Below are 27,926 nucleotides of genomic sequence, written 5' to 3' on the forward strand. Positions count from 1 at the left end.
CCGTGGCCAATTCTTTTATCTACGACTTGATTGCTAACTATTTGACGTAATGAGTGCAATACGTTTTCTAAATTTAAAACTATTTAATGTTTATTAGAAATTATGTATATGACGATTAGGACAAATTTTTTTAAAGAAAATGAAATTATATTTTTTTAAACAAATATATTTATCTTAAGCTTGAAACATTTATAAAATAATCAAATTTTAAAATTTATTATATAAAAATTATCTGACCATTTAAACACACATACACTAGCTTAAAATATATCCAAACGTAAATTAAATATTTCTGTTTTCAGTGCTTTGAATTAAATAACTACATGAAACTTTATATAATTAGACTTACTTAGAGTAGTTTGTAATAATCAATAATATACCAAGGTAAACCCTTAAACTTTACCTATTTGGTATGATGATGTGCAATTATTTAATCAATTACCATATAAAATTTGCAATATTGGTACGTTTGACAAATTCAAAAAGGCAGTAAAGATGCATGTTAGAGTGAACATAGTTGACTAAAATCGAGTTGGCTTATGGCGACGTGTATTCGCTCGTATATACATATTAATAATAAGTTTCTCATGTATTTTTTTGTAATGAGAAATAAAGTTCTTTAAACATTAAACATCGTAATTTATTCATGTAAGGACTCCTACACATACTCATAAGGATTAAACTCGGAAGCCCTAGAACGATTCCTGGTTATACCAAGCCACAGACGGCTTCTAATTACGTAAAACGATGCCTATCCTTCAATAACCCACTTACTATATATTTAATACTAGATCCTTAGAAATACCAATATTTTCCCGCACTCTTCTGCCCACCAGAAAAGAGATCCTCGCATTTTTCTTCCCACTGCCATTCAAAGTAGCGTAATTTTTGAACCATCTGCCATCGCAGACCAGCCCAATTTGACTTTAATTTTAAATGTTTTACGTCTGTTAATAATGTCCTGGGCTTCGTAGAACATTGCTTTTCACTTGGTCTTTTACCTTAAACCGAAGAATAAAACGCTCCAATCTCCTTATTAGCGTCTTAAAAATCCATATACTGGATATGGAACAATTCATTTACAATTCATATTCTATTAAAATTCATTAAATACATTATCAATTAAAAAACCCTGTCTTTCTCTAGCCTCACATTGGAACATATTATTAAGATAATTTAAATAAAATCCACATGTTTAATATGTAAAATAAAAACTATAATCTTTTAAACTTATTTAGTTGTATACTGTACGTTATCATATCAATTTAGTGTCGATTTCATGATATTTCGTCCTAATATAAGCGGTAAATGCACGCCAAATTACAACACATATAACAGATGAATAAAAATACTTTTATTTCGATTCGAAAAATATATAAAAAAACTATAATGAAATGAAATAAACTTCTATCTCAAGAGTGGATTGTGTTACTACTTGACCGAATGAAGACATTTCTCAAAAACCCTTATCAAATTTTCATACTCCAAATAGATTGATTCACAATTGATGCGGCTCTTCAAATACTCCAACGGGTTCTTCTCTTTTGTTAATGTATAATATAGATTATGAACGAATGTAGCATTTACAGCTTTGTGATACATTGTACACATCGTTACTTCACCGCACAATTTATTCAAGAAATTAACATGTTGCAAACAATGTTCAAATTCAGCGATATTATGCAAAATGTTACGATTAAAAATAGTTTTTAAACTTGACTCGTTTAGGTAAAACAAATCGATAAAAGCGTTCGCAACCATCACGTATCGGTCCTTTGTTTTATCACCTGTATTATGCGTCACCGCAAAATTGCTTTTCTTTAACATACCTACTTGTTTACCAATTGGTCCCAACATGAAATACGATAGCAGTATACTATAAACACCGTTTTGAAAATCTTTGTTCTTACGACTGTAGTAAACAAGAGCAATTATAATCATGTGGCAGTCTCTTGAAATACTGTCTAAGGTTACAAAGTCAAATCCATTCATTAACTCATGAATTATAACCCTGAAAAGTTCAGCAGAGTTTAAATCACTGTTGCTCCTAAACATAAGCAATGCTCTACGAGATGGTAATTTCTTTTCTATATCCCAATTGATACTCAAAGAAAATTTACGACCAATGAAAGAAATTTTCAAATCTGTAGAATTGGTCAACAGCCCCAATGCATAGAAAACTAGATCTAATGCAACTAACATTGCATCATCTCTATTCTTATCAACAATTAGCCAAGAACCGGAAAAACTGTTATTATTTTTTAAATTTATGTAGGGAATAGCTATCAGACCCGTCGCCACAGCTGTTTCAAACCACTTTGTGTTAGTGGTATCAATCCATGTTGGATGAAAGGAGTGACGATTGCAATATAAACTGTCAACTAAGCAACTACTATGCTTGAATAGTTTCTCCATATAGGAAATGGTTTCAAGTAGTTCTTGCTTATCTGTTGGTTTTAAATATTTAGTGAGTGTATTAATAGCACTTTTTTTATTTTGCTTGCGGATCCAATGCTGTGCAGAAACAAAAGTTAATTTCTCGTGGCATTTAAGTATTCCAGGGATGTGTTGGTAGTATGAACTATCTTCATCAGATATTGCTAACAAAATAGACATCATTTCTATTGAGAAAGGGAATAGTTTTCGGTTCGGTTTGTACACAGTGCATCTAATGCCGTTGTCATCAAACACAATTGAATTTGGTACAATGCATGTAACTCCAAATAGACAATACTCAAAATTATTGGTTAATAATGGCATATTATAGTCAATAGCTAAACTTATGAGAGCTTCACTATGATTATACTCACAGACAAAATATTGAATGTCTAATTCATCAAACACTTCTCTTTGTACATCTTTTGTAAAAGTAGGCTCACAATACTCATTTTCTTGGCGTCCCGGCTGTATAGAATCAGTTTTATTTATTAATTTCTGATGAATTTCTTTCCTTTTATCAACATCAGCTTTCATGGATCCAGAGAAAATAACAATTAGTTCTACACCAATGTCTGTGAATGATGTTAATAGTTTCCTTAAATAAGCTGCATATCTATCATATTCTCCACCTAAGATAAATTGACATCCACTGTTCATATATGTTGTTTTGAAATAATTACCATCAATTATAATTTTAGAATCACTTGTCCTGGTTTCAATTACTCCTACAGATTTTTTCTTTAAATAAGCTCTAACCAATTTCATCTTCATCTTTATATACTGAAAGAAAAACAGTCAAAATACATTGATATTTTGTTTTAAGATTAATTGTTTTTTGCAAGTTTGTAGATACCTAAACTAAATCTGTTAATTTATTTTATGATTAGTGTTGAATTAATTATAAAATATTATTAATTGTATGAGTACACATTTATATAGCGCTTAATATGCATTATTTTATAAAATTAGGATAGCTCTCGAAGTAAAACATTATTTGTGATTGTAGTTGAAATCAAGTTTATTAAATTTGGAATATAAAGGCATTCCAATAAAAAACATAATTAGGTTTAAAGACATATTTTATTCTCATAATAGACATTACTCACTTACATGAGAACACTTATAAGCTAACGTTAGAATTTGAAAAAAAAAAAGAAACTTGGTAGAGCTTGGATAAACTTTCATTTCCGTAGATTGGGATCACTCAATAGATGGTCTTTCAATCTTAATTTAAATATTGCTAGGCTGCCTGCACTTTTTACATTTTTTGGGAGTCTATTATACCGCAGTACTCCCCCAACGCTCAATGTTTTTTTTGCCGTAATTGGTTCTATACTTAGGTAGAATTAAATTATGAGGGCGTCGTGAACTGCGCTTTTGAATTTGATTTATTTTAGTGAATGTAATGTATTTAAAATTTCAGTAGTCATTAAAGTAGTCATTTAAAATTTTATAGATTAATAAGCTGGTATTGTATTGAAATAATTGTTTTATATTCATCAGTTTTGTTTCTGTGTAGATTTTTTGTGTGGAAGTTAAGTATGGGTAATGAAAAAGCAATTTAATTACTTTATTTTGAGCAATTTGAAGATTTGATATGTTAGTTTTAGTCGCAGCTCCCCAAATTTCAATCAGGTAAAGGTGTGATTAAGCCAAAGAATTATAAATAAGAAGACGGACTCCGAACTATATGTCTAAGGGACCCTCTTAGAGAAGATAATTTAGTTATTAAATGCTTTATGTGCGTTGCCCATGTTAAGTTATTGTCAATACATAATCCAAGATATTTTTCGCTTTTCTTTTCTATTAGAGGTACATTATTTATTGTTAAAGGCAGATGTGGTGGAATTTTAAAGTTTTTAGGTTTAAAAATTAAGTACGAAGTTTTAGCAATGTTAATAGTTAACAACTTCGACTGAAACCAGAAATATAGATGGTCAAGGTCTTTTTGCACTTGAGAAATTATTTCATGCACAGAGGAACCAGCGTAAAGAATTTATTTATCATTCGCTTTAGTTAGATTTTTCCATTATAAGCTGTACACCTATACGTAATAAAACTTGAATAAAACTTACCCAAAAGGCAATGCAATGAAACTGTGCAATACCAAAGACTAAATTTTCAACTGTAAGCAAGTGCTGCAAGTGCAATATACTAACGTATTTTAAAGTATATGTACAAACCGCCGTACGTATATACATATATATATATATATATACGTACGGCGGAAGTCCCGACCATAGAGAAAAGCGTTATGAAAGAACCTTACATAATGAAAAGCAAAGATTATAACAAATAGATTCTATAACATAAAAATATATGTTAGATTCTTGGTCCAAAATTTAAATACAATAACTATAAAACATTTATATACCCAGACATTAATTAATTTTCATTTAAAAATTTTTACTACACAGCCAACTTTTAAATCGACAAACAGTTAATTTCAAAGACGTGAAAAAGGCTAGGAAGCATAGAATTATATTATAGTATCTCTTATAGTTTAGACACTAGAACTTATATACAGTCAAGTAGACAAAATCGAGAACGTGAATCTATGTCTGTGTATAGCCTACAGATAAACTAGTCAATAGCGAGCTACGAGATTTTTAAAAGTGACAGGACACTCACCACAGACCTTAGATATAACCATTTCCCGCCAATAATTATATTAGTTATTTTTTGTTTATTTTTCTTTAAAAGTTTGTGTATTGCAATGGAATCAAACGATGAACTTGCTCAATTAGAACAACTTTTATGTGCAGACTTAACTGAAGATCATCCTACAAAAGGAAAAGAACGTCGTGTTCAGGATGTGGACTTATTCAACACACCACAAACTGACGATCATTTGCCTCCAGGTACTTCTAACTCGTCTTCAGCAGTTCATAATGGAGATACAGATTCCTCTGATGACGAAGAGAGAAAAAATTATACGGAACGCAAGTACAACAATTACGGGTCGTTAGTCAAAAAATCTTTAGATCAAAAAGATCACGAGCTGGTTGATAAACGATTAGAATTTGAAAGCAGATTACGAGATACTAATAGAGATCTAAAAATTTCCAAAACAACAGCCAAAAAGTCTACTCAAAATATTGCACATGCTGAAAAACACTTGTTTAGTCCACCAGAAAGTAAAAATAAAACACCTGCCGACATATTGACTGATCCTGTGTTTGGAATTCGAATAACAAATCCAATAATATCTAGTACAGCTCTTTTGGACCGCATGCAAGGCAGGGAAGCAGTTAATGTTTTGCGTGTAAAAAGATATGTAGAGAATGAAGATCTCTCTAAAGACTGGGTTATAGCCGGAGTCATCATTAAGAAAAGTTCATCAAAAAAGTCTCAAAAAGGTAATCAATTCATTATTTGGACTCTAAGTGATCTGAAAGATGATATAAAAACAGTGTCTATCTTTCTTTTTCGTAAAGCATACAATGACTTATGGAAAACAACAGAAGGTACGGTTGTTGCAATTTTAAACCCTAATGTTCTTGATAGATCTGAGAACAGTAAAGATCAAGCATGTCTCAGTGTTGACAATTCTGATCGTGTTATGATACTTGGCCAATCAAAAGATTTAGGAATTTGTAAGAGTAAAAAGAAAAATGGTGAACCATGTTCAGCTATTGTCAATATGAGTCAAGGTGAACATTGTATTTACCACATTAAACAGGAATATCATAAATATTCCAGACGTCAAGAGCTCCAATCCTCAACCATGGGTAAGGGTCTTGTTAATTTACAAAATAAAGTTTTTGGTAAAAATACATTTATGTATGGTGGTAAAGCATACTCTGCTTTACCATCTGGTAATAATAAAGTTGTTAAAGAGAGAGATCAAAATAGATTAATGTCATTAAGTGACTATTACAAATCTGAAGGTAACAAACTTATGACTAATAAATCACCATGTCAAGCTAACATTTTACAAAATAAAAGTGGATTATTGCATAGTCCTAAACCTCAAAAAATAAGTGACACACAGAGATTAAATGCATTAAGCCAAAATACATTGCGTGAGTCAAGTTTAGCTGAAAAAGTAGCCAATTCCCCAACATTGGGAAAAGGTTTTAGTTTAAATGGAGGAGGTACAATTGATCTTAACATGTCCTACAGCATAAAGCGTGCAGAAAAAGCTAAGCTGCATGCTGTTAGATTGATCCAGCAAAACGGGGGTATAGAAAAAATTAACCCTAATAACATAAAAGGTACTGAAATAGGAAAGAAAAGAGCTATTGAAAAACTACTGACAGAGACTGATTTTGATCAAAGTATTAGTAAAAAGAGTAAATGTAATGATGGTGGTGTCAAACCAAAGATAAATATTATCTCAGGAAGTGAAAATGCCAATTCAAATAAAAAACCTTTGTCTGAACGGTTCAAGAAAATTCTTGAAGCAACATCAGCTCACGTAAACTTAATCAAACAACACGAAGATGAAGAACAAGATAAATACTTTAATAAGTTAGAGAAGAAAGAAGCAATGGAGGAAAAAATGTTGAACACATTTAAAATAGCATGCAAGGCAGTGAGGTGTGTTAAATGCAAATATACAGCATTTTCAGCAGCAGAACTTTGTAAAACCGAGAGGCACCCAATAAAAGTAATTGATACATATAAACGATTCTTCAAATGTGCAGACTGTAATAATAGGACTATAGCCTTTGAAGTATTGCCTTTGCATTCATGTAGTAATTGTAGAGGCTCAAGATGGGTTAAAGCACCAATGATAAGAGAGAAGAAAGAAGTTATAGGAGAAGCATTGTCTATAAGAGGAGAAGAGGAAGGGTTTATTGGGGCAGTGGTAACTGCGGGGAAGAATGTGAACCTACTTGTACCTGATAGTTGAAGATTTGAAAAACTAAGTTTAATTATTAGTATTTTTAGCTTAATCATATTAGACATAACTTTGTACCGTCTGCATGTTTAAATAATATATTTTAGCTTATTATCAATTTTCAAACTTTAATTTATGTAAGGTTGACTCCTTGTTTTGAAGTTTTTAATGTTGACTGACTTTTATAATATGTAATAAAATTTATATAGAACACTATTAAAACATTTTATTAATCAATTTTGAATTATTCATATGAATTTATTGTGGCACAGCCGACGTCAATTAACTTTCAAAAATACAAGGTAGGCAATAGAATTATACTACTGTTTCAACAATTATATAAATTGAGTTGGTTAAAACTGTAAATATAATCATTGTATTCATTTGTCCATGTCGCGGGTATTTAATAGTTGATGTCTTGTCGAGTTATTGTGCCGACTCTAAATCTACCCTCAGACTGAAATTTATTGTGATTTCCTTGTATTCATTTCATTCATTGTAAAGATCCACTCAATTCAATTACTTCATAAATTCAAATTCATCTCTCAGCTGTTAAAGACAAGGAATAAATGAAAGTCAGTATGAAAATAAAGCAATAATATAATTTTATTTACGAAACCTCCAGTAAATAACACTGAATCATTCCATCAATGTGTCTGATTTCATATAAGTTTTATATTCGGAGTGCAATTTGGTTGGCTTTATATATTACACAGCCTTTGATATTTTTACTAAATACAAAACAGTGAAGCTAAATTGTGTTTCACAAATTAACAAATTCCTTTAGGGCATTTAACATAACTTAATTTCAGGGTCAAATACATGGAAAACCTTTAAAATGTTAAAGGCTTAGACCGATTTCTGTCAAAATTCGATATAAAAATTGCTAACAAATATTACCACTGCCGGTGCTTAAGTAAAAACGTCATGAACGTGGACGAAAATAGTCAATTGTATTTTAAATAGAAATTCACTGGGCGCAAACCGTATAACAATCATGCATTAAGCATTAAAACATCAAATTGATTCATCCACATAATTTCTGACAGCCACTGAAACTAGATTTCTTTAGAAAGACGATTTTATAATGTCTAATCCAACATAAAACTATTTGACATTTAACAATTGACTTAACTATGACATTTGACATTTCCGCACGTTCATAAACACATGGAACGTTCAGACATAGACAATGGACTTCACTGAAACACTGTAAAAATATAACTATAGAGAATGTACAATTAAAATGGCCACTGATATTTCCTATTTTAATTTAATAATCCTCCGCCAATTCTCTATAGTTCTATATAGATAGCTGAATAGGGCACTGCCCGTTCTCTAATTTTGACAGCCGTTAAACTTCACACATTCTCTTGTTTTGATATTTGACAACTTAACGTCATCCATTTTCTATTGTTTTGACATATAGCGGGGCCAGTCCATTCTCTATATCTACAGACGTATAGGAATCATTCCCATTCAGTAGTGGCTGGGGGTTTGGGCGTCAGATCGTAGAGCACACGAGATATTCCTGGTACCGTCATCAGCTCTTTGCGCATTTTGTCAACCACCTGGAATCATAACAAATTTATTTAATTCAAAATTACATATAATTAAATAAATAAAAAGCAAGAGCATTTCACTATGAAATTGAGAATTACATGACCGTTTTTACAATTAAATTATTTTAAAAAATCTTTGTGGTAGAGATTTTTTATGGTCAAATAAATTAATTAAGAAAAGAACTGGCTGTGCACAGGTCCTAGTTAGTGAGGTAATTATTTTTTTACTAAATTATTATGCACCATGAAAATATAATTTTAAACATACAAATATTCCCTTCGTATAATTTATACATATATCATGACCACATCATATATTTATAATTATTTTAGAAATTGTTTCAAAAAATCATCAATAACCATTCCAATTATTATCTGCAATTTAGGCTTAGTTAAATAAATTAAATCACAATTAGTCAAATGTATTAAATACTTTTTGTTTCTTTGTTGCCTTTTATAAATCTTTTTGTTGTAAAATGTATTATGTATTCCATCTTTGGCTATATTCTCAGTGCATTTATTTGTAATTATATATAATTTATGTTATCTGCAGGAGTTCTAAATAAATAATCTGTATTCCCTCTGTAGTTAGAAAGTTTTTGTTGAACCAATTTTGATGTAATTTGTATAATTAAGTTGTATACCAGATTCAAATCAAAAATATTTTAGTTCCCGACTAATTCCTGTACAAAAATACACACACAAATTTGGCACCAGGCACACAGTTTTAAAATTGTTAAAATTAAAAAAACTTGGTCACGTGACCATATCCAAACTCTTTGCAACTCACATCCTGCGGCATGACGTCACTGCCGGGCAGAGCCGCGACACCCGTCATGAAGTCCGAGGTGAGGAAGGGGCGAAGCACCAGCGAGCGTTGGCACGAAGGTGTCCGGAGAGCCGCATCTCGGTCGAAGTGGATCGGGATCAGCACCACCGGCATCTGCGCGATGCGGTTGACGCACCCGCTCGATGTTAGCACCTGCATTTCGTATTCGTCATTATTGGATAACTAATGCACTAAAGTCTAATTAATATCTGGCCAGGGAACAATAGCGCACATGGCCGTTTGCCATATTTGAAAATTGATTGGACTGTGTTGAATAACAATTTCTTTTTCGTGTCTACCTTCATATAAAATATATGATAACTAATGCACTAAAGTCTAATTAATATCTGGCCAGGGAACAATAGCGCACATGGCCGTTTGCCATATTTGAAAATTGATTGGACTGTGTTGAATAACAATTTCTTTTTCGTGTCTATCTTCATATAAAATATATGATAACTAATGCACTAAAGTCTAATTAATATCTGGCCAGGGAGTAATAGCGCACATGGCCGTTTGCCATATTTGAAAATTGATTGGACTGTGTTGAATAACAATTTCTTTTTCGTGTCTACCTTCATATAAAATATATGATAACTAATGCACTAAAGTCTAATTAATATCTGGCCAGGGAACAATAGCGCACATGGCCGTTTGCCATATTTGAAAATTGATTGGACTGTGTTGAATAACAATTTCTTTTTCGTGTCTACCTTCATATAAAATATATGATAACTAATGCACTAAAGTCTAATTAATATCTGGCCAGGGAACAATAGCGCACATGGCCGTTTGCCATATTTGAAAATTGATTGGACTGTGTTGAATAACAATTTCTTTTTCGTGTCTACCTTCATATAAAATATATGATAACTAATGCACTAAAGTCTAATTAATATCTGGCCAGGGAGTAATAGCGCACATGGCCGTTTGCCATATTTGAAAATTGATTGGACTGTGTTGAATAACAATTTCTTTTTCGTGTCTACCTTCATATAAAATATATGATAACTAATGCACTAAAGTCTAATTAATATCTGGCCAGGGAACAATAGCGCACATGGCCGTTTGCCATATTTGAAAATTGATTGGACTGTGTTGAATAACAATTTCTTTTTCGTGTCTATCTTCATATAAAATATATGATAACTAATGCACTAAAGTCTAATTAATATCTGGCCAGGGAGTAATAGCGCACATGGCCGTTTGCCATATTTGAAAATTGATTGGACTGTGTTGAATAACAATTTCTTTTTCGTGTCTACCTTCATATAAAATATATGATAACTAATGCACTAAAGTCTAATTAATATCTGGCCAGGGAACAATAGCGCACATGGCCGTTTGCCATATTTGAAAATTGATTGGACTGTGTTGAATAACAATTTCTTTTTCGTGTCTACCTTCATATAAAATATATGATAACTAATGCACTAAAGTCTAATTAATATCTGGCCAGGGAGTAATAGCGCACATGGCCGTTTGCCATATTTGAAAATTGATTGGACTGTGTTGAATAACAATTTCTTTTTCGTGTCTACCTTCATATAAAATATATGATAACTAATGCACTAAAGTCTAATTAATATCTGGCCAGGGAGTAATAGCGCACATGGCCGTTTGCCATATTTGAAAATTGATTGGACTGTGTTGAATAACAATTTCTTTTTCGTGTCTACCTTCATATAAAATATATGATAACTAATGCACTAAAGTCTAATTAATATCTGGCCAGGGAGTAATAGCGCACATGGCCGTTTGCCATATTTGAAAATTGATTGGACTGTGTTGAATAACAATTTCTTTTTTCATGTCTACATACGCTACCTTCATATAAAATATATAAATACGAATCTTGTAGTGCAAAAAAAAAGTTTTTGAAAGGAAAATGAAAAGCCAATTAAATGTAATCTAACCTGTGTGGCGAGATCATCTGCTTGACGAATGGTAGATATGACCTGTTGTGTTAAGAATGTCGGTGTAATGTCTGTTATCTGCTCCTTTATCACTCCGCCGAACGCATAACAAACCCTAAAAATTAAAAATTGTATTAATATGCAATATATAAAATATCAAAAGTTTTATGTTTTCAAGAGATCGATGGCCCATGTGAGGCATACAGCATACTTTAAGCTTACAAATGTATTATCCCACGACTCTCGCTTCAGCTTCCTATTAAGACGTATACGTAGAAAAAATTTACGTGCAACTACACACATCACATCACAAAGACACGTAAAAATTTACAGTTTTGCTACCAGATTGATGCTGCTGCAACTGTCACACAAGACAAGCGAATCGCTAAGTTTTCTCTGAAAATATGATATAAAAAATAGTCCTTCGAGCCGGAATCGTACCTATTAACATTGTGGCAAACGCGCGGAATAATACGCGCCAAGTATTGCATATCCTTCCAATCGGGTGGGTAGCGTTCTGTCGACAGGGCCACTGCGTAACTGTATGTCCGTCCGTCTCCTATAAACAATAGAAAAATACTTATAACAAACCAATTCTACGGCTATAAACGCGAATCAAATTCTTTTTTTTAGCGAAACAAAGGAATTTTTGCCTAATTAATTAATTATTGATAATTTAAGCAAACATTATATATTCTTATTTCATAAATGATAAAGATATATTACATTATAGTCAGTGTGGGTCATTTTAAAAATCCATCTCTTACCTTGTACTCCCACAGAGCGCACAGGCAGAAGTGTCGCAACAATGGGCCCAGTGGATGAGATGCGCCTTAACTCGGTTTGTTCAACTGGCGTTGTCGCGTTCGATACGCGGCCGAGTAACGCGTGACATTTGACGCACATAGACGCGTACTCCACCATTATCTTTACTATCACCTGTAATTATTTCACACAGTATAAACTCCATACACCGACAAGTGTACGTTTAAGTCCACTTTTAGGGCAAAAGAGGGAGGTGGCGCCCAAAACAAAATGGAGAAGATATAGGAGCGAAGAAAAAGAATGCCATAAGCAGAGATATTTGGAGAACGCCTTTACCAGTTTCCCAAAGGTTTCCGATCAACGGTACTAAAGCTAGGATAGTGGAATAACAAGAAAACCATTATACAATTTCCACCTCATCAAAGAGGTTGTGAGGAAATAATTGAAGAGACAAAAGAAGATATTGACTTTGTTTTGCAGTAACTATGTATTTTTTGAAATATTAAGTGATAACTGTCGTTCGTTAATGTTAAATTACAGTTTTTTTTAATTCTATTTCAAATACATAGATTGTTTATCAATGTAATCTAATTTGGCTTTGTATATTATCTCAGTGTTTTGTTTTAAATGATTAAACAAATATGTTTTAGCTATTTACATTTAAAAATGTACATAGCAAATCTAGCTGTATATTTTGTATACTTTTGTTGGTACTTAAACAGGCTCTTATTATAATTATTAAATTCGATTTAACGTGTTCCCTAAAACATAGGAATTACTCATGTCTCTTTCCCTCAAATGGCAGATAGCGTACTTCAAAAAAATCTTAAGTTTCTGTAATCATTAAATACAGTGTAAACTCCATGTAACATTACTTGAACTCTCTAAAACGTTGAAATCAATTAACTTTGGTTGGTTTGGCTTGTCTACCATACAATGATACACTCTATATAGCACCACACACACTCTCAATAACGGCAACAATTGAGTAATAAAAAGTACCTTTTAAGTTGCTAAAATTAATAAAAACTGCGCAGCTGTGTACATTTTTTGTCGTTTTATTATCATAGCCCGCAATAAACTCTACTGTCGGCGACATGCATACTGAACTTTCTTAGAAATTCATTCTTTTGTTTACAAATTGGGATTGCTAACACGTGTATCACCTAGATGCCTCAATATCACAAGATATGAATTAAATAAGTAAAAAAATACAACAAAATTACTGGTGCAGCAAAGACGTCAGATAAAAATAACAGTGTTCAAATAATGTATGGATAGATAGATTTAGGAATATAAGTTTAATTTTTTAATGTTTTTTTTATCTAGACTAGTTGGTGTGGGATTTTGGAATTCTATCGTATTAGTAATTACTGTTAGGATAGAAAAATGTAGTGAAATAAATAAAGATTCTTGTTGTGTACATAACAAAACTAGTTTTAAATATACTTCTTTTTTATTCAGATTTTTCTTCTCTCCATTTGACGACACCTCTATAACGCCATAAAATGGACAGTCCCTTCAGTATCGTTATATAGAGTGTACACTGTACTTATAAAATTCATTATTGACATACATTTGCACTGAAGCGGTTCAACGCTTGAATCTATCATTCCACAGTATATTTATTTATCACTTCGTTGCATTACATAAAAGAAAAAAAATATTAAACATAATTAAATGTAAAGCAACTGGCGGCCTTGTCGCTTTCTCTTTTTAAGGAAAAAAAATTATACCCCGTAAACGCTCCCTAAAAATTAAATTAGGTAGAGGTAAAAAAAATACTAACCTGTGTTTCGGCAAAGTCCCTATCAGCGAAGGCTTCATCCTGGCAAAGTACCCGCACGGCGAGTCCCGGTCCAGGGAACGGTTGTCTCTCTACCAGTGCCGGAGGCAGACCCAATTCTGCGCCTAGTATGCGAACCTGATAAAAATTGTGTTTATTTATTAGGGGCCGTTCATAAAATACGTCACACTAAAATCAGCTTTTTTTGACCCCCTCCCCCCCCCCCCATTGTCACGCTGTGTCATACTTTTTGTGACCCCCCCTAGAAATATTTCGTCACAAAAACTAAGACCCCCCCCTACTGAGTATGATAAATTCTAGAGAAATAGTATTTTCATTTGTTACTGAATCGAGAGCGCAGGGTACGTGGAAACGTTACTCTCTCAAGTATTGGAAAAACAAAGAAACCCGTTGTGAGCGCTCATGTCATGTAATAAACGGCGAACGTCACGCTGCCCTATACCCCCCCTCCCCCCTTGTCACACTCAGCCAGACCCCCCCCCCCCTTGTATGCGAACGTAGTTTATGAACGGACCCTTATAGCAATGGTTTCAATATATAAAATATGGGAACCCTTTTAAGTACAAAATACCTGACCGGGTTCGTAGCTCTTCAATAAAAAAAAAACAGTTAACTCCACAGCGACCAATAATATAAATAAAACCAGTCCCATTTTTTAATTGTTATGTTTTGTTTTGTATCATATTTTTGGGTTTACAATTCAATACCTTGAATTTGATTATACTGAGTATGTACGCGTCCAAAAAACGAATTATTATCTAGTTCGGTTAGGTTAGGTTAGTATATTAATATTTATTTTAAATAACTGTCCAAAAAACAGTTTTCAGTGAAACTTTTGTCCAATATATTTATTTTATTGTATACAGATGTATCTGTTTACTTTCATTAATAAATATATAAATTCAAATTCTAAATTTATTTATTCATGTAGGTAACAATGTACACTTATGAACGTCAAAAAAAGAAATATTAATGAATTTAATTTTACATTTACTGCCACTTCTCAAATCATATATATATAAACGCCTGCTACCCGCAAAAAAGCACGACTCATTGTCCCGTAACGCTAAAATATTAACAATAACGCATAATTCAATCCCCCCCCACATCATACCGTTATACCCCCCCCCCCAAACGCTCCCTTACGTATTACTTAAATTTCCCCTTAACCACAGACAATATTGCTATCATAGATATCGCTACAGTACTGTCAGTTACCTCGTCCTTATGGAAGTCCTTCAGCGGTTCCACAACTCTGCCGCGTTGCCTTAAAACGCGCACCAGTTCCGTATCATTGTGGTGTGTCTTAATTGTGGCCGCATTGCTTGAGGCCAGCGAAGAGGCCGACTCTATCAGGTCCGGACGGAGAGTTCCTTGGCCGAGGAGTACTTGGTCCTCTCTGACATTAAACATAAAATATAATATTATTATTTAATTTTTTCTTTTAAGATGTGGGGAAAGAATGTCGTGGGAGTTTATTTATCGTATTTTATAACTCGACAGTAATCATCTTATATCTCATGTATATATAATAACATCGTTTTTTTTTTTCAATTGTTATCAACACGCCTGAGTGAATGAGTGAGTGAGTGAGTGAGTGAGTGAGTGAGACAGTGAGTGAATGAATAAAGTGTGTAAAAAATTACATAGCAAAACGTCTCTTACACTGCATAGGGTGTGATCATAAGCCAATCCTTTAGTCTTAGATTGTAGACGGTGTGCGGGTAGCAGCTTATTTAATTCAAATCAAATCAAAATTTATTTATTCATGTAGGTAACAATGTATACTTATGAACGTCAAAAAAAAAAGAAATATTAAATGAATTTAATTTTACATTTATTATTATTTTTTAATTTATATTAAATTTATTATAGATATACAGTGCAACCTCGATATAACAAATCGGAGGGGTCTAGTCTGCTTTAATATTGCGTCTGGCAAAGTCAGTCCTTATGGTTTGACCGACGACAACATCCCTATTTCTTTTTAAGACCAGCTACTGTTTTTTTTAAAACTCGACATACAGCTTCCGAACAGAAAGTAATTGGCTAAAATGATAAAGCTATTCCGATGGGAATCTGTATGGACGGAACAGCATCACTTTTACAATAGCCTAGATCTAGATGAACCAATAATGGTAAATACAGGCTACACTTGACCTTAATAAAAAAAACATTGTTGCCTTTAAGATATGGAAAGTAAGACAAGGTTTAAGATGTCTGTATTTGTTTCATAAAAATTGCTACGCCATGGCCGTAAGAATATTTAATGACCTTCCTAGAAGCTATAGATCGCTGCCATGTAATGTTTTCAAGGGGAAGGTGATTGGGTTTTTAAAGGCAAGGTGCTTTTATAGCGTGGGCGACTACCTAGATCATAAGTTTGAAATTAACGCGGGGAACATCACTTCAGATGTTATTAAATACAATAAAAAAAAAAGAATGACAATAAAAAAATACTCAAGATTTTCCTACACCGCACAAGCAAAAATTACATATACATATAAAAACCTTCATTGGTGCTTGGGTGCTTGTATGAGAGTACTGAGCGAATTGAATTTAAAAAAGCTTTTTTTTTTTAATTGTATATTTACTCACTGTGCATTCAACAGATCCCTGACAGCCTGTTCCGCGACCTGCATGAAGACATCGCCGATGATCTTCCGCTTGTCCTCCGGGGCTACGGTGTGGCACAGTAGAGGCGTGTGCCGAGAGCGTCCACCCGCCTCACGGACTGTTGTACTGCCTTGTCTAAACTGTGGACGTTTTACATAATCATTAAAAACTGGTTCGATTCCTTAGAATTGTCTTTTATTAACATAACTTTTACACATTTAAAGAAAAACACTTTTTAACGGATTATAGTTATGTATTATTGTATTTAAACTTATAATTATTTGTACATAATTTTAAATTTAAACCGACGTTTCGCGTGCTTTACAGCGTGCGTGGTTCGATTCCTTTTAAAATATACAATTAGTTCCGCGAGCGAGAGATTAATTTTGATAATAAAGATGGCTTTCCTTTAATGGAGACTTCAGCATAACTAAAAACCTAATATATAATTTTAGGCCGGCAACGCACTCGCGAGCCCTCGGGCATTGAAAGTGTCCATCGCGGCGGTATCACATAACATGAGATGAGCCCGTTTGCCCCCTGTTCTATAAAAAAAAAACAAAATATTCTTTAAAACAAAATCCATACCTGATGAGCGGCATTGATGACATGTAAACGAACCCCTAACTCCCGGAGGCACCTTTCCACCTTGGAGCTCTCATTCTTACGCATAAAACCTGAAAAGAGAGACATTTCTTCATATTTTTCTATCACGTATATTAATTATTTAAAAATAAATTATAACAGAACGTCACGAAGATGTGCAGCGTTGGCGAAGAAAAGAGAGAGAGCGATTGAGACCGCATGAGAGCGAGTGAGAAAGAGAGATCGCGCCAATACACGCTATTGGTTGATGTATTCGTTTAGTAGTTACATATATCTGTCTTTGCCGATGAGTAGGGATGCCTAGTTCGAATTGATTGACGTGGAATAAGTGATACCTAGATGATCTTATGTTCCAAAATAAACGTATTTTATTTTTTATTTATTACTTAACGTCTTCTGCAGTAATCGCAGATGTTTTATTTACTAACCATTGTCGATATGAAGTGCGACGACTTGATCCTCTTTGAGCGCTGTCCGAAGCAAAGCCGCACACACTGTCGAGTCCACACCTCCACTCACCAGAACCTATCAAACACAAACACAATCAAAAACCATACAATTGGAGCTGCTAATTATCCTAATATTCAAACAAGGTGGAAGTTGGCATCACCTGTATTGATAATTATTTCTCATGTAGTTATTGCTAGTAAATATAGTAATTTTATAATTTTCTGCAACTTATACCCCCCCCCCCCCCATTCATTTCGCCTTCAAGCATAATTTGAAGTTGACGTTATCACCAAATAAGAAAATCATAGATCGTCCACGCCCACAATAGCGCGTACGTATTTTTCCCGTCCCTTGATAAATGCTCGATAAATTGAAAAAAAACTAAAAAGGAAAAAGAAAACTTAATAATTAACTTTGATTTTTCAAAGAACTTTTTTTTGAACTCATCCTCTTGGCGCTTGTTATTTTGACCTCTTGGTAATTTAAAATTTGTCTGTATACACACACACTACACATATATGCGGGACAGTGAAGTTTCTAATTAAAATATAAATTACATTATAGCTAACTTACCAGAACTTTATTATCTCCAACAGTATCCCGTATGTATTGTACGCACGCGTCACGACGCGAACGCAACGTGAACGTACGAGACATGCCCGCTATGTCGAACAGGAAGTTGGACAACATTTGCTTGCCTTTGGGTGTTAGGTCAACCTGGAAATCAAAAGCATCTAAATACTACGAACTAAGATTATATTTATAAAAAAAAATGGCTGCAAAGTAGGTTTACGAACGATAATTTTCCGTGATAACATCATAAGAAAACATAGATGTTTTTCATACTTTTATGAATAAATTGCGATTACTAAATCAATATTACTTCCAATAGACAAAAAGGAGTTAACTTAATATTACGTTTTTTTTAATTATTTGACATATATTTGCACTCGTTTATTATAATAATAAATATTAAATAAAAACGTCTGTCTACATTCACTATTATTTTACATTAACTTGTGGTAGATAAATTAAATATATTTAAATACGTCACTTTTTACGTTAAAACATAAGTTGACAGAAAATACAACTATTTAACAACAATAAACAATAAAAACCTTAGTTAAAGTGTTGAACTTAATTTATGAAAAATGGGAAATGTAGGTAGTCTTATATTCACACATACAATATTTAAAATTTTCTTAACCTATATAGATATAATTAAAAGAAAATTAAAACAAATATAAAAAATTTGGTCCCTGTGTACCTTTAACGCTGCAATTACCTCGCTGTATTGCAATACTGATTCGACGAGCGATTAAATCATCTCTGAGGTCTTTATAATATTTTTTACTAGCGACCCGCCCCGGCTTCGCACGGGTGCAATGCTGATACTAAATACACTACAGAAAATCTGTGAACGATGTATATAAAAATGTGGGTTATCCATAAGAGATAGACATAATATACCATCACCTTTTCAATGTGTACAATACTTAGTACATTATTTTGATAAAACTCGTAGGGTTCAGCCTGATTTCAATGTAAGCGGAAAAAATGTAATTATTTACGACATCACATTAGAAACCTCAAAAATAACAGTACTTCTCCACTATTTAATGGATGTTATTATACATATAAACCTTCCTCTTGAATCACTCAATCTATTAAAAAAATCCGCTGCGTAGTTTCAAAGATTTAAACATACAAAGGGACATAGGGACAGAGAAAGCGACTTTGTTTTATAATATGTAGTGATAAACAATCTAGTACTGTATGGATGGTAAATTTCTGTGAATAAATATTTAAAATATATTTACCTCAGGGTGAAACTGAACCCCGTAAAGACGCATTTGCTCGTTATAAATCGCCGCAATCAGATGGTTGGAAGATTGGGCTCCAACACGAAATTTTTCGCCAACCTTCGATACGCTATCACCGTGTGTTAGAAGTACCGGCTGTAATTTTTCTAGACGACTGCAAACAAAATTTAAATATTTAAAAAATATATATATACATATCTACCGATCCAATACAGAGCGTACACGTACGTAAGAACGTACAATGGTGAGTCCATTGTACGTTCTTACGTACTCTTGTGATTCTATTAGAAACTTATGTTAAATATCTAAATAAGTAAATAAGCTTTGAAGAAAACACTTCAACTGAAGCTATGTATTATAAGTTAATAAACTTAAATATAATTAAAGTGTAATTATTTTACATCATTTTAAATTTTCCCGACGTCTCGCGTGCTTTACAGTGACCACAATAAAACTAAATTTTAAGCTAAGGAAAATAATTATAAATTTATAATACATAGCTTCAATCCGTTGAAAAAGTGATTTCTTTAAATATGTAAAAGTTACGTTAACAAAAGACAATACATGTGCAGACTTAAATAACTTAAATTAATGCAAAAATCAATGTTAAACATTGATGTTGGGCTATCGATTATGACATGGATGTCAATATCGATGTTTTTCTAACATCGATCATCCCTAGTGAGTGCGTAAAATTGAGAGAAATTACGTTTACACTGTGTTTAAACATTAAATAGAGAAGAGATAGGGAAAAGAGGAGATATGCCTAATCGTTTTTTTTATAGACAAAAAAAGAGTATTCTCACTTGAACAAGGGACACGTGGTCTCAATCTCCACCTCATACTGTCCATCTTCACGTGCCTCTTTACGAAGAACTGACCCACCAAATTCCTTGTTCAACATCTGCATACCATAGCATATACCTACAAACAACCAAATAAAAAAAAATTTGAAACGAAAACACTTTCGATGGCGATCTAAAGCCCATGGGGTCTAGTCAAGACCGCGTAACAGTATTGTACGTAGAAAATCAAAAACTACATTTGTATGAAAATGACAGCTAATAGTTGGTACCAAAAAAAAAAAAACAAAAAAAAATTACTTGAGTAACATTTAAAATTCAATTAAAAAAACCTCATAATATGTTACCCATGTAATTAAATCTTTTGGTAGAGAATATAAAAAATAGAAATTCCTTTATTAATAAAAAACATATTTCCAATAATTCATCTTTCATCGGCGCAATTTTTTCCCATTTTAAAAGCTTTTATCACATATAACATAATTACCTAAAACAGGCAATCCCATTTTGAATATATCGGCATCATATCTCGGCGCATCTTCAGCGTACACCGAATTGGGTCCGCCAGATATGATAATCGCTCTGTACCCGGCCTCGCTGAGGTGATACGCCGGAGTGTCCAACGGCAGAATATCTGACTCCACGCATAATTCGCGGACTCTGCGATCTATCACCTGGAATTGGAAAATTAAAAATCAATTAATGATTTATATTTTTTTTAAATCTTATTGTTTTTTTTTTATAGAACAGGGGGCAAACGGGCAGGAGGCTCACCTGATGTTAAGTGATACCGCCGCCCATGGACACTCTCAATGCTAGAGGGCTCGCGAGTGCGTTGTCGGCCTTTTAAGAATCGGTACGCTCTTAATAAAATAATCTTCTCTATTGTACAAATAGTTTAAATATGGATGTGTTATGTAGAAATAGGTAAGTAAAATACTGTTTACATGTGAAAAGAAAGAGACGAGCTGCCAACAACCTAGCGTGGGCGCTAGTGCACTTTATCTAAATATTCCTGTATATTGTGTCTAATAAAGGTTTTTTTTTCTTTATTTTTAAAAATTTATTTATTAACTTAGAAAATGAACCGGATTATCAATTATAATTAAGAACTTGTTATAAATTTATGAATTATAATTGAAAATTAGGATGAGGAAGATTTTGAGGAATTTGCATAGATATCGTTCCGATCTTAAGTTATAAACTTAAGTAAATAAATAAATAAAAAATAAAAAGTTGTCATAATATTTTCACAGATGTATATCGTTTCCATAAAATATTATCATACGTATCTTGTTGTCATTTTTATGTGTGATGTTTGAGACAATTTATTTTTTACACAAAAGATAAATTGAGTATGTATTATAATATGCTTATTTCACTCGAGTCAGTTTTATAAAAACAACTAGCGACCCGCCCCGGCTTCGCACGGGTGCAATGCTGATACTAAATACACTACAGAAAATCTGTGAACGTTGTATATAAAAATGTGGGTTATCCATAAGAGATAGACATATACCATCACGGACTTTTCTGTAGACCTTTTCAATGTGTACAATACTTAGTACATTATTTTGATAAAACTCGTAGGGTTCAGCCTGCGTTTTCAATGTAAGCGGAAAAAATGTAATTATTTACGACAACACATTAGAAACCTCAAAAATAACAGTACTTCTCCACTATTTAATGGATGTTATTATGCATATAAACCTTCCTCTTGAATCACTCTATTTATTAAAACATCATCAAAATCCGTTGCGTAGTTTCAAAGATTTAAGCATACAAAGGGACATAGGGACAGCGACTTTGTTTTATACTATGTAGTGATGACGAAAGAAAAAACAAAAGAAACTGATATAGGTTACTTGGTAATAAAGTAAAACTAGGCCGTACTACACACGTGAGTTTTTTCGGTCCGTTTTTGTTTCATTACAGCATTTACCAATCATTGGTAACGTTTGCCAATTTCACAATTATTAATGTACTAATAACACAGGAAATTGTGTGTTATAATTAGGAATTTATTAGAATTATTATCGAACAACTCATTTATCGCGTCAAGGAATTCAAACTGTAATCATTTAATTATTTGAATGTCGGACAAGGCTCGCAAAACGGTTTCGTTTTTTTTTTCTTTTTTATCTTTTTGTTTCTTTGGGCGGTATATTTTTTTTAACAATATTAAAGATAAGAAGAAGAACGATCGTACCAGAAAGTTGTGATATTGAACGCTTTCTTATATTAGGGGCCTGTTTCACAATGTATGGATAAAGCACCAAATAGCTATGCAACACATAAATTATTCGAAAGATAAAAGTTCTGAAGAAAATTCCGCTACCTGACAGTCGTGAAACGCAAAAATAGTGTTTATCCTACCAATAAGTCATAAATAGCTTATTTGGAACTTATCCGGACATTGTGAAACAGACCCTTAGTATAATTAATTTATAACGAACACGATAATTCATGTACTAAAACATATCCAATTTAAATATCTAGAAAAGAACATACCAAAAATACTATATACTAAAAAGTTGCTATAACAATCACGACTGCATTCAAAACAGTATATTTAAACTATGTCTTCTCCATATCCATCTATCTCAGAAATTACAAAATTGAAAAATAAAATACAACTTTTCCTACACAAATAAGGAATTAGATTATTTTGTAAGATTGTGTAACCTTCAAAGCCGGAGTTTTAATTGATGAAGCCTTTTACTCTTAGGGTGAGAATCAGAAACGAGAGTTGGCGAACTTCAAGTAGAGTACATCAAAAATATTTACGAATTTGATTACGAAAGCACTTTAGGGGTGGGATAATATTTGATTTTCTTATTTGGTGATTACGTCAACAGTAATTATTTACTTTTTTACACATATTACCCATAGATTGTTTACGCTCGACTACGAAATGCATTTTCGAGGTTTCCTACAAAAAATTAAAACGTTAATGTACTATTATTTTTAAGGGACTTTACTTACTTTTCCTGAAAAGAGGAAATAAATAAATTAGTGGCGCTACAACCTCTTTAGGTCTTGGCCTCAGATTTCTGAATCTGTTTCATGGTCATTTTATAATCTAATAGGCAAGTAGGTGATCACCTACCAGTACACTCGATTTTATGGGTCTAATACATGCCTCACGATGTTTTCCTTCAGCGTTAGAGCAAATGTTAAATGCGCGCATAGAAGGGAGGTCCATTGGTGCACAGCCGGGGATCGAACCTATGACCTCAGGTATGAGAGTCGCACGCTGAAGCCACTAGGCCAACACTGCTCGAAAAGAGGAAGGCGGGAGGATAAATTCCTATCTCAATCCGTTTTTGACCATCTGAGATAGACTTCTTAATTCAAATGTTGTAAAAGGTATATCAATAACCAATCGACGGATTGTAATAGCCTATACAAGCTATTTAGTGGTCGGAGCGGTATTTTATTTGTATGAAAATGACAGTTCAACTGTGTCAATATCCTATCCTACATTAACAAATATGAGTATAAACTCGGTAAAATGGAACGACAAAGAGGGATGCGATTGCATTCTATCGCCAAAAATGGTTTGTCTTGGTAGGGTTTGGTTATTAGGATGCAGATAGCAGATCGATCGACTGTCACGGTGTGACAATCCACAATCTCAGATTATTTTCTATCTGAGATTATGGATACACTATTCGGTTCGGGCGTAAGCCCTTTTTTAGTTTAGTATTGACATTTCAGATCCACTACAATCACTAAAAAGACCAATGGTCAACAGCGGTTAGACAAGCCTCTGTAAACTTTGAATTACATCCTATATAGTATATACCAGTTCTTTTCATAAAAGCGCACGCAGAAAATGTGCCGCCTACTTTATACTTTACATCCTATTACGCTAAGTAGGCTTAAAAATAATCAAGATAATTTAAATCAGCAAACCCGTATTCGTAGGAAACTATTGAGTAATTCAGTATCTAAAGGTCAGATTGTACTATTTTAATCAAATTGTGGTTTTTTGACCCCCGAACGCGAATCGATAACATTACATCGTATGATGCAATCGCTTTACAATAATATTCACATTGATTAATCAAATATGCCTACTAAAACGCTAGTTCCTACACTAGGGACATTCTTGTGTGGTGTTACCAGATACACTCCCTTTAATAAGATCCCTTTAACACTGTACTTGCTTATCGAATAGAAACACCAATTGGTGAACAGGCGGAGATTGAACGTACGACCTCATAATAGCACGCTTAACCACTTAGCTCTTAAGATTTAGAAACAAAACTGAGCGCGATCTATGACTCCCGAATATCAAAGTCCAACATATATTTAACGTACAGGAGTCGAATATTTGCTCCCAGAAAGACTAGATTGGGTAAAATCCACAAAAATATCCGTATTGATATATCCTTATAAATTAAAAATAATAAAAATCTGTAAAGACGCTGTTTCTATTGACTGAAAATTACGGTTTAATGTGAACAATCCTAGATTGATGGGGTATTTAATTAAAATATAATCAGAAATATATGAAATAATATATTGAATTAAAACTTAGCAATAATAAATACAATATATAGAGAATAAAGGTCATATGGAAAAAAAATTCTCTTAGCGTATATAATGAATAAAAACCATGCAAAAGTACACTTTAAAAAACATTAAAAATTGTAAATTGATTAAGAATTCAATATAACGTTTTTACTAAAATAATCTATGACATTTATTTGAACATAATGCGTCCTTGAAAAATATTAGATTAAAATTAAATGTGTTAAAATGCTAGGATAAATTAGAATATTTTACTTATTTCTCAATATTTGTGTGAACTAAACCACATTTACAATTAAATGGCAAACTTAAGTTGATTACATAATTTAATAATAATTAAAATAACAGGAATAATAGTTCATAAGTTATCACTTACTCTACTTAGAACGGATTAAATAATTTTAATTAAATATTTTTAGTTTGGTTTAATGGTATCAGAGTTCCGACTTTAGCCATGAACACATACTCGATACGATGTAACTGAATTTAACAGCTACAGAAATGTCCGCTATACTCAAGTTACAAGATTTAAAATGCATGGACGCGAAAGATACAATAAGTTTAATAACTTACCTTTCCATACTGTGACCCTGCGTCCAATATAGCCACTTTGTCCCGTCCCAGTGCTGCTCCATTCGTCCCTCTGTACTGACCATCAGCGCCCGCCGTGTGCATTTCGCCAACTCGCCCGCAGCACTGACAGTGAACGTAAACATCGCGTTAATATTATACACCAATTTGTTGAAACATATGGTTCAAGCTAATATACGACATTTACATCAGACGACCTGTAGATTTTTGAGTAAAAATATCAAATAACAACACTTATTGCGAGCATATATATGCAATGGTCTAAACATTTATAAATTTGTGTACACTCAGAGAACCTTCTAAATAGTATTTTTAGCTACAATCAAGTTTGACAAAGAGTTCAAATTGTGAACGCAAGCTATATATGTATCTTGTTAATTAGACTTTTTCGTCCCAGTTCTAACATAAATTTCTCGAGTAGCTATTGATCCTGTTATATCTGATTGCATATATTTTTACATAATTAATGTTATTTATATAAGTAAAAAAATTCAATTGTAGAAGACAATAATTTAAGTTTAGTTAGCTAAAACTTTTTTTAGATCAAAGATTAAGTTTATCAAGCATATCAACAACTTAAAGGCAGGACATATTTATTTGAATTGCAGCATATGAAAAAAAGGTTTTATAGTAGAAACTATACTACTAGACTAATTATTAAAATGCTTGTCTAATATAATTGGATAGCAGATAGAATGATATTAACATTGAATTTGCACATCCAATAAATGTATCAATGAATATAAATACTGTAGGTATGCATGTCCCTCCACAAATAAACAAAGCACACTTTAAGAAATGTCAAATTTAAAATATAAAAGAATGTGATATACAGACCAATATACACAAAGGGCAAAAAACAACTGATGAAACATTGAACAAACCTTACTGAAGAGTTTTTTAAATCCAAACATAACACATAAATATTACACATATCATTTTCACACATTCAAGTCTTTGTTAACAATATACACATAGTTTATTTAGCTTCAAAACAGTACCGTGCACATTTGTGTCGACACTGTTAGTGGTTATTTTTAGAGCATCCCACATGATTCGTGTAAATCTATAAACATAATCCACAATGACATAGCATAGTTTAGAAGTCTTCTCTTATGTATTGTTTTGTAACTAGTGGCTTACATTATGTACAGTACTAATATTATCATTATTTCTCCATATATGAAGTAAAAATATGATTTATATGACTTTTAAATTTTTGTTACAGTTGAATTAACAAATGCTTTGCTTATTTGTACAACATGTATTTTAAGATAAATTTGTTGAGGTGAATGAAAGAAGATCCGAAGTAAAACAAGGTGGTTTAGACATTATTAACAAGACCAAGAACAAAACAGCTGTAGATCACAATGTTAAGGTGATTCATTACCATCAAAGTAAAGCTTTTAGGGACATGCAAAAAATCCTATTTAATCATGTTTCATTAGTTTAAGATTTTTCATAAATCTACATTAACATGTTATATAAACAAGATACAGATTGAATCTGTCAAATGACAATGAAATTATATATCAAGATGACTTATCTCAAATTATGGCTCAATATCTGGGAGAGGTCACAATAACATTAGTAACCTAAATAATATTGGACTAAATTAACCTTGGTTTTTATGAAATTATACCAGTTAAAAAACAATCAATGCATAATGAAAATGAATTTAATATCATTACATACCTCATTTCAAAGCAGGTTAAAACTAAAACAATGGATAACTAACCTTTCTAAATAAACAAAACATTTTTGGTGTACATTTGAGAATACTAATAAATTCTCATCTAATGATGAAAAATGCGATGATGGACATCGGTTGATAACGAAAAATGATAACATTGAGATAATTTTCAACATTTTTTAAAGAGAAGTCAGTCTAAACTGCAAGTTGAAAGACACTTGACATTGTGGTATACACGAAACAAAGTTTGAAGCAGTGTTACTGTAATTATAGAATACTTGAAAATATAATTTCAGGCCATTCCATTTATATTTGCTAATTAAAAGAAATGACATGTAGATACGAAAAAGAAAACGTGAGTAAAACCGGGACCTGACATTACCAACATTTTGGGTCAAAATAAAAGTCTATTTTCAGGTCACTTTAGAATATTCCACGCTGTGACGCTTTATTATTAATATATTATACTCTCACCTACTAATAATATTCAATATTTCAGGAATATATAATCATGGAAAACACGAATAAATGTGGTTCTCCATTCAGCACTACGAATACAAAATTATAGTACTGAAAGAAACTCAAGTGGCGCCAGTATCTACAGCCTTAGTTAATTGTCATGACGTTCACTAATCAACTTA

The 27,926-nt window shown here is 32.6% G+C and overlaps 3 protein-coding genes across 6 annotated transcripts; 1 reads left to right on the plus strand and 2 right to left on the minus strand.

Annotated features, from left to right (window-relative positions):
* Nucleotides 1-234: 234 nt before the first annotated feature.
* On the minus strand, nt 235-4,616 carry LOC111001921. Its single transcript, XM_045632951.1, has 3 exons — nt 4,515-4,616; nt 3,120-3,219; nt 235-3,011 (listed from the first exon to the last, which is right to left on the minus strand). The coding sequence occupies exons 2-3, from the start codon at nt 3,208-3,210 to the stop codon at nt 1,432-1,434; spliced, it is 1,671 nt and encodes a 556-aa protein (XP_045488907.1). The 5' UTR covers nt 3,211-3,219; nt 4,515-4,616; the 3' UTR covers nt 235-1,431.
* Nucleotides 4,617-5,083: 467 nt separating this feature from the next.
* On the plus strand, nt 5,084-8,191 carry LOC110997705 (protein MCM10 homolog). The gene has a single exon (XM_022265976.2). The coding sequence runs from the start codon at nt 5,156-5,158 to the stop codon at nt 7,295-7,297; it is 2,142 nt and encodes a 713-aa protein (XP_022121668.2). The 5' UTR covers nt 5,084-5,155; the 3' UTR covers nt 7,298-8,191.
* On the minus strand, nt 7,868-27,895 carry LOC110997703 (GMP synthase [glutamine-hydrolyzing]). 4 transcript variants are annotated; one of them, XM_022265975.2, is made up of 16 exons: nt 27,760-27,895; nt 25,575-25,697; nt 20,950-21,136; nt 20,466-20,583; nt 19,657-19,813; nt 18,410-18,553; nt 17,815-17,911; nt 17,369-17,457; nt 16,763-16,920; nt 15,383-15,563; nt 14,147-14,281; nt 12,360-12,531; nt 12,034-12,151; nt 11,593-11,707; nt 9,638-9,829; nt 7,868-8,856 (listed from the first exon to the last, which is right to left on the minus strand). In XM_022265975.2, the coding sequence occupies exons 2-16, from the start codon at nt 25,674-25,676 to the stop codon at nt 8,755-8,757; spliced, it is 2,067 nt and encodes a 688-aa protein (XP_022121667.1). In that variant the 5' UTR covers nt 25,677-25,697; nt 27,760-27,895; the 3' UTR covers nt 7,868-8,754. The 4 variants fall into 4 exon arrangements, with proteins under 4 accessions (XP_022121667.1, XP_022121666.2, XP_022121665.2 ...); XM_022265974.2 differs by lacking the exon at nt 27,760-27,895 and adding an exon at nt 27,331-27,366; XM_022265973.2 differs by lacking the exon at nt 27,760-27,895 and adding an exon at nt 26,477-26,626.
* Between the last annotated feature and the right edge of the window lie 31 nt (nt 27,896-27,926).

Source organism: Pieris rapae, chromosome 21 (assembly GCF_905147795.1).
Source record: "Pieris rapae chromosome 21, ilPieRapa1.1, whole genome shotgun sequence".
Lineage (NCBI taxonomy): Eukaryota > Metazoa > Arthropoda > Insecta > Lepidoptera > Pieridae > Pieris > Pieris rapae.